Source organism: Talpa occidentalis, unplaced genomic scaffold (assembly GCF_014898055.3).
Source record: "Talpa occidentalis isolate TD23 unplaced genomic scaffold, MPIMG_talOcc4v2.1 talOcc4.11, whole genome shotgun sequence".
Classification (NCBI taxonomy): domain Eukaryota; kingdom Metazoa; phylum Chordata; class Mammalia; order Eulipotyphla; family Talpidae; genus Talpa; species Talpa occidentalis.
Window position 1 is genome coordinate 75,756,979 of NW_023601104.1, and position 8,311 is coordinate 75,765,289.

The 8,311-nt window shown below is 54.7% G+C and overlaps 1 protein-coding gene across 1 annotated transcript; it reads right to left on the bottom strand.

The window, feature by feature from the left end:
- Positions 1–5,127: 5,127 nt before the first annotated feature.
- Positions 5,128–7,196, bottom strand: CCDC177 (coiled-coil domain containing 177). The gene is given in 2 exon segments (XM_037501982.1): positions 5,128–6,428; positions 6,431–7,196. Coding segments are annotated over 2 exon segments (2,067 nt in total).
- Positions 7,197–8,311: the final 1,115 nt, after the last annotated feature.

Sequence of the window (8,311 nt, forward strand, 5' to 3'; positions counted from 1 at the left end):
TGTCATAACCACATGAACAAAGTTTTCAAAGCTTTGTAGGTATCAGTCATTCTGTCACACTGAGATGTCCCAAATGTCAACATTTCTGCCTCCAAATTCCATTTGCCAGTCAGTCTCTCAAACTAAGCAGGGGGAAAGAGAAGGGCAGTAGTGACATGGAAGTCCTTCACCACCCATGTGGCTCAATGACAGATGGACTTGGGAAATATGGACACTAGACTTACAGGCCAGAGTCTGAAGTGGCCTTGGGGCTGGAGGTAGGTGGAATCAGTGGACCCCTACCAAGGGGCAACTCACCTTTCCCAGAGTTTACCCTTTCCAGGAAGGATGAGATGGCTATAAGGTCCCTACCTCTGCAAGAATGCAGATGCTGGTGTGTGTGTCTGTGTGTGTTTACTTGAGCACTCGTGCACACTCAAAAACATGAGTAAATATAGGTCATCTTTCTGACAGTCCTGTGTATTGTATTGTGCAAATGTCTGACACAAAAACATGTCATTTATTCTGTTCTAGTGGAGAGGAAGAAAGGCATGAACACTTGAAAATGGCAGCTAATTTGAAAATCACATTGGACTAGGTTTTTGTGCTCACATGGGACATGATAACATTTGATGAATTGGGAAGGAACCACACTGCCACTACCAGTGCTCCTCAGGAGGAAACCACCCTGTCCTTCCATGTCCTAACATGTGCTGCTAACTCCCTCTGTCCCTGCCCTGACCTATGTGACCTATGTGACCAGGGACAGCGAGAAGGGCTGGGGGTGTTTGGGGGCAGATGCAAGAGCCTGGAGAGAGCACCAGAGCTCCTTGGAACAGAGCACATCCAGGAGCAGACAATGGGCTCTTCTGTAAAGAGACATGTAGGCAAAGCATGTGATCAGGCATTATACTGAGTGCCCCATACATAAACATTTCTAGAACTTCATCTGCTGAAGCCCCGAAAGCCCCTTTCCAGGCTGCATCAAGAAACACCAGGTTTCCTTATGTTTCTGGGCCAAATGTTCCCCTGGGACACACAGGGTGGAAATGTAGTCATGGGAAAAGAAGGCAAGTCTACTCAGCAATGTGCAGGTAACCTCACTGGCAGTCTTCAGTAGTGTGATATTCTGCTGATACCACATTTTGCATTGATGAAAAATCTGTTTTTTGTGGAGACTTTAAGCTGGAAATCCTTCTGAAATGTTGAGTTTCTTGTCTCAACAAGAACAGCTGAGTGATGGACCTAGAACCCTGTTTGGTGATCTGGGACTCTGCACAGCCTGGGGCTTAGTTCTCTAGTCTCCAGTTCTTATTTATGCTGCTCAAGGCATGACAGATAAAGCCCTTTAAGGTACTAATTAATCTCTCTCTCTTTACTGTTATTTACAGCTGATTAAATACATGATCTTATGAGGAATTTGACCTGGTTAATCAAGGCCCCTTCGAGGGAGAAAGCAACGGTGACTACATGATGGCTGGTTGAAGATGTGTGTCCCCAGGAAACCAAACAGGCTGGAAGTTGGTGCTTAAGGAACCATCAGGTAGGTCTGTGAATGAAATCCAGGGTGAAAACCCACTGGGGAAATACAGGGGTCTGCATTGACTTTGGTCCCAGAGTTAGTGATCAGAGAGGCTCTGTCTCCCTAGCACCAAGAGCAGGGCCTAGCATGTTAACAGTTGCTCAATAAAAAGTTGTCAAATAGAGGCCTGTCCCCCTGATTTATTTTTATGGATTTCTCTGGTTACCATTCATTTGTCCATCATCCATCCATCCAAATATCCATCCAATATTTATATGCTTACTATATGTGAGGTGCTAAACTACAGGAGATTTAGTGGTAAGCAAAACGCATGCCCTCAAGTAGCATCAGTTACCTTTCTGTTTCAACAGACTTTCAAAGGAGAGGGCATGATAAATGGTGGGTTGTGCCGAAGTGGTGTGAACACACACTGCATTCTCACCTGCCATTACTATGCCAGAGCCTCTGCGCCTTTGGCAAGTCCTGGTGACTGCTCCAATTGAAGCCTCATGGTGTGTGCTTCTGAATCAAAACCTTCATCTTCCTGCCCAGATGTGGTGGAGGCTCCTGCCCAGCCTGAACAAGACACTGGCCAGCTTCACCCGTAATTCTGTTCGAAGCTATTTTGTCCTGCTTATTCCTTGGTTAAGGAACTAAACTAGGCTTTCCCCACCCTTTCCATTTCTCCTCATGCCACTTTATATTCTTTATTTTTTTTTCTGAGCAAGGAGCTGATCCAAGAAGGCACATCTTGGATGTGAAGATCTGGGGGACACATCAAGGCTACAATTTCCTAATGGTATGAAAACTTCCAGTTTCCTCTGTTAGAATGTTCACATCAGGAGAAGTCAGCCATTCTCCACGCAGCATCCCTGCTGTCCCCCCACCCCCCAACCCAATGGCCCCTGCAATTTTCTCTTGCTGCAAACAAGTAAGAAACAACTTCCCCCTCTAGCATCACTTCAAAAAGAATAATATAAATAAAGGGATCCTGGAAATTGTCTCTCCTCAAAGAGCAACATGACCACTTGTCCTAGATGCAGATGGGTCTATATGCTAGAGCATGGGCTGACATTTGGAGGGACCATTCTTTACTATTACTAGGTTTACCTTCTGTTTTCTTTTTAGTTCTATGTAGGTTTGTGGATTTTTTTTTTTAAAGAATCCCAGTTTCTGCCTTTACACAATGCTTTTCCCTAAGTGCAAATCCATCATTTGGTGACATTCAGACCTGAGTGTTTACATTACTTTGCCCTGCAATGTACTTTGCAAGATCATGTCTTTCGGCACTAGGTCATGGCTGTACATTACACACTGTAGACATAGTCACAGAATCCCTTCTGTTCACAGCTATTGCACCTGTATTTCCAAAGCATACAACTGAGAGCACCATGATGATTCTGATTTTCCTCAGTATTTGCATGAGAGGGGAGGACAGAGCTCATGATCCCCACTTTGAAGGTGGGGAGCCAAGGCACAGAGAGTTAATCTACCCAAGGTCACTCAGTAAGTCAGAAATAAACTAAACAAAGAGAAAGGTAAGATCACCTATCTACTTCTCAGTGCCTTCTCCAAGGAAACCACATTGTGTCCATCTCTAATGAGTATCCACACTTTGGAAGTGAGTAGTTTTACATGGACTTTCTATGAAGGCTTCCAAAGTCCTCCAGGGAATCAGGAATCACAAAGTAAGAACCAGCATTATATTAACCTTTTAGTTAAATAACCTTGATTCACAAACAAAGCCAATTACGACAGCTTACTGACAACCTGGCTACAGACAAGAAGACTCTTTGAGGGAAAAGTTCACCCATTCAAGAAATAAACATCTGAAGTGTAAGCACTGCTTCCTTCTACACAAAACTCCTGCACCTGTTTTAGTATGTGATCGTGAGAGGGGCACCGACAGTGTGTGTGTGTGTGTGTTTGTGAGCTACCAGGGAAAATCCTGTCCAGAAAAACATGAAATATGTTTAATATTGTAGTTCTATACCCTGATTCTTTTCTTCTTTTGGTAACTTTTATTTCTTGATCCTGATTGAATGTAAAAAGTAATGTTTTACCTCCCACCCTTCCTGAAGAAGGCAGAAGTCGGTGGGTGAATATGGCAGGGGTAGGTCAATTTCAGCTTCATGGAAGGGAAGCACTGGAGGTGGCCTGAAGACAACTAAATTGGGCTGTTTGGACCAGTTAGTGGCAAGTATTGTCCCCCAGAAGCGAAATGACCGTCTGTCTGTGATGCACTGCTCCTTCCAACACCAGGAATCCAGATTCCCAGAAACAAACTTGGTCAACAGCATCCCTCCTGCCTCCCAACTCCAGGTCAGTAAAGGCACAAAGAAGACCAACAAATAATACTGAGGCAGCGCTTTGGGTCCAGAGGACCATGAGGTACCAGAAGAGTGCTGATGGCCCCATCTGACCGATGGGAAAGGTGAGGCACAGAGAGACTGATTAAATGCTGTCAGTGATAGGTGAGAGGGAACCAGGAATTGAAAGGGGGGGATTCTTTTTCCTCACTTGGGGAGGGGAGATGATACACCACCACACAACTCTCCACATTAAAGAGGCAATTCCGGCTCTTCAGCCACCATAGCAAATTGCCCTCAGAACAGCTGTGGTGATTCCTTCATAGAGTGAATCCTACACTACAAATTCTCTGGGGCCCACCCTTGGGACTGCATCAAGAGCTGGAGAATTAGGCAGGATTGGCCTGGGCAGGCACATAAGGTACTCTGCTTTTAAGGCATGGCCACTGTCTCCAAGGCAGGGGTTCCACATTGGGAGGTGGCATCAGACAGATTCCCCCAAAACTACCCTGCAAGAAAACTTAATTGGAACCCTGCTGGCTAAGGTACCTGCCTCCTTCCCCCTCACCCCATGCAGTGCTGGAGGCTTCCACTACAGCTAAATTGCATCACCAAACCAACTGATGTCTTGGGTCACTTGGGAGAACAAGGAGAGAGAGACACACTTATTATTTGCAGATGAATGTCTAACTAGAAAACCTAGAGGAATCAACTGAAATACTATCAGAACTAAGATCAGAATTTGTCTGTGGTAGATTAAAAGTCACGCACACAAAAGCCAATCCCTTTTTGGGTCACATGGATGTGAGCTTACACCTTCAAAGAGCTGTGCTTTTCTTCCAAGCCCTTGAGCTTTGTGCAACTTGCCATATTTTTAGAAATGGAGGTGAACCAGCCAGGGAGATGCCTCCTCAGCTGCTTAAGGGGAGGCACCTTGAACACCAGCCTGGGGTGACTGCTACGGAATGGGGTAGTAATCTCTGGACTCTGAGGGGGTTGGGGGGGCGGAGGAGAGAGGCTTTCCCCAGCCTTTTCTATTTCAATCCAAAAGATGCAACTTGGCAAGGGACCTGTGTAAGAAACACCAAGAATGGATGTGGTCAAAGATTGTGCTATGTCATTTCCAAACGAAGTCAGTTTTTTAAAGCAAAGGCAACAGACTGGTCTTGTAAGTCTGTCCTTCCATTGCTTCAGAGGTCAAAAGCCTGAGAAGGCCATGGTGCTGCGCCCCTACGGGGGCGCTCGCACGATATGGTCAACGTGGCTGAGAGGCCCCACGGGGCTGCGTGTGACTGGACGTCCAGCGCGGGGCGGCGGTCATTTGCGGTCCAAGCTGGCGTGCAACTGGGCCTCCCGCACCATGCGGTCGAAGGAGCGCGTGTTGGTTTCCTCGCGAACCTTCTCCCGCACGTGGAAAGAGGCCCGGGCTGTGGAGCGCGCGCTCTCCAGCGCGCAGCGTCGCTCCCGAGACAGCTGCTCGCTGCGCTCCAGCTTGCGCCCGATAGCCTGGAGCAGCTCCCGCCGGCGGCTGTCTTCGTCCCTGTCCACCTTCTCCTTGTTGGCGCGCTGGGTCCGCTCCTTCTCCAACCGATTCTGGCCCACCCGCCGCGCCTTCTGCTGCACCGCCTCCTCTGCAGCCTGCGTCGCGTGCTGCAGTCGCCGCTCGCCTACCCGAGCCAGCGCCTCCAGGTGGGCCTGATGCTCCCGGTCTTTGCGCTCCGCAGCCTCCTTGGCCCGCCGGCCCTGCAGCTCCTCTCGACGGGCCCGCTCCCGCAGATCCCGGGTGCGCTGCTCCACCAACTGCTCATAGTTCTCCTGCGCGCGGCCCAAGCTGGCCTCTAGGGAGCTCCTCAGTCCCTCTCGATCCTCCTGCTCCTGGCGGACCCGGCCTTGTAGCAGTGCCGCGTGGCGCGCCCGCTCCGCCCGGCTCAGCTCTCGCTTCTCGCGCTGCAGCTGGCCCTCCTGCCGCTGCTTGGTGCGCGCCACGCGCTGGGCGCGCTCCCTGCGGACCCGCTCCGCCCGTTCTCGCCCTTCCTTCAGGCCCTCCTCCCGCTGCTTCAGGTTCTGCTCCTGCTGCAGCTTGCGCAGCCGGTCCTCCTGGGCCGCGCGCTCCGCCCGCTCCCGCCGTAGCAGGCCCTGGTGCTCCGCCAGTTCCCGCCGCCGCTCCTCGCTGCGCTCGTACTGCCGCTGCCGCTGCCGCGCCACCTCCCGCTCCTCGCGGCCGCGGCGACCGCGCCTCTCCTCCACCTGCGCGGCCCAGGCCCGGCGGCCCTTCTCCAGCGAGCGCTGCTTCTCGCGCTCCTCGCGCTCCCGCCGCTGCTCGGCGCGCACGCGTTGCTGCTCCCACTGGCCGTGGGCCGCGGCGCGCTGCTCCAGCAACAGGCGCTCCTCCTGGTGCCGCGCCAGCATCAGCGCCGCGATCTTGCGGTCGCGCTCGGGCACCCCGCGCAGGCCCCGCTCCACGCGCACTTGGCGCACGATGCGCTCCACGTGCTGGGCGGTCTGCGGCGAGTGGCTCAGGTCGCCGAGGCTGAAGCTCCGGCTTGTGATCGGGACCAGGGCCAGGGCGGACGGGCGCCCCACCGGGTTGGGGGCGGACGACGCGGACCCGCCGGGTAGCTGTTCCTGGCCGAGCCCCGCGACGACCAGGAAGACGACGACGCGCCGGACTCAGAGCTGAGGGCGCCCTCTCGCCGGCGGGACAGCGAGTCCAGCGAGTGGCTCTTGCGACCTCCCCGCGAGCCCGCGGGCGGAGGTTGGGTCCGGGCTGGGGAGGGGCTGGAGGAGGCCTTGCGGGTCGCGCGCGGCTTGGGCGAGGCCGGGAGGCTGGCGCTGCTGCAGCTGCTGCTGCTGCCGCCCGCGCTAGAGGCCGAGGCCGCCGTCGCCGCGGGGCCCAGCGGCGTGAAGAGGCGCCGCTTCTCCTCGCGCACGATGCGCTCGCGTTCGGCCCGGCACTGCTGCAGCTTGGCGCGTCGCTCCGCCTCGTAGGCCTCGTACAGGCCGGTGGCCACTCGCATGGAGCGGCCCGGTGCCTCGCGCACCAAGTCGGCCAGGGCCCGTGGCAGCAGCTCCACGGGCTTGACGGCGCAGCGGGCGCAGGCCTCCAGCGAGCGGGGGCTGGTCAGCACGTAGCGGCTGCCCTCGGCCTCCGGACAGTCGAAGTTGAAGAGGTCGAGGTGCAGCATCGGGGACTGCTCCCGCCTCCCACCTTCGGCGCTGCACGGGACTTCAGCCTTGCGGGGCGCCGCCGCCGAGGCCGAGGCCGAGGATGCCGCAGGCTGCTGGGCACCCTGGGCATCTGGGGGCACCGAGGCGGCGGCACCTTCCCCTCCTGAGCCTCCGGGCTCCTCTCCCGCCTTCTCCTCTTGAGGCACGGGATCCACCATGGCTGAGTCTTTACGCAGAGTCTGCGGGGGACGAGGGAGGGACATTGAGGAATGCATTTGAAAGCGGTTCTTCCCTCCCCGTTCATATTCACTTTTTCCCAGCTTAATCCGCTTTAGGATTAAGCTCAGAGGCCCGGTGGAAAGTAAATCATAATACCGATGCCCTAAAAATCCTTGGGGGGAAGAGGGGACTGGCGTGTAGCGAGCAGACTTCATCTGTCTTAGCCCCTTAAATCCCCCCTATGTAAGTGTAGGACCGAGGCCTTTGGCCAAGCTCCCCTGGGCGTCGGGCCCCCTAGTTGCAATATTCCTTCCAGCTGCAAGTTAAGATGAAAAGATCGAGGTGCAGGCGGTAGCCGACCGGGGAGGCTCTGGAGGATTCCCAGGAGGATTAGGGTATTTGTTTGTAGCTTAGGCGGGCGACCTGGGATGCAGCTTTGTAGGAACAAAAAAATGGAGAGGCCGTTCATCCCCAAAGCGCATTGCTGCAGTGGCCCCATTTGCTTAGGGAAGAAATTGCGGGTTGACTCCTGCTGCCCACGGAGACTCAGGCCGGGAAGGATGCAAGGGCTGAGAGAAATGTCTCATCCCCAAAAGGCCTCTCGGGGAGGGGTGATGGAGTCTCCATCCTGCCTCTTGGGCAGGGCTTACCAGGAACAGTGCACGCCTTCCAACCCCCAACCCCCAACCCCCACCGCCGGGTGTTTGCTGGGGATGGAGAAGGTGTCTGGGTTCTCCCAGATGCAGCTGATCCCCTCCGAGTCTGAATGTGCTAGAAGCACCGTGCATCCCGGTCTAGGCTCGGACACCGACCTCCCGATGCCCTCGAGGTCCCCCCACTATGTCTCAGCGAGATGGACTCCTGGAGCTCAATGAGCAGGGCCAGGCCAGTGCTGGACGCTCCGGGTCCCAGGGCGGGCTCACTCACCGCAGGTCCCGAGCTCCGGCCCCGCGCGGAGGCTTTTGTTCGCAGTGGCCGCTCTCGGTGGAGCCTCTTCGGTCCTCCCGCCGGCGGGGTCGGGTTACTGCCGGCTGCAGCCGCTGAAGGAGCCTCAGCTGCCAGCGCAGGCACCGCCAGCGTCTCTCCAGGGGCCAGCGCACCCCCCAGACGCTAC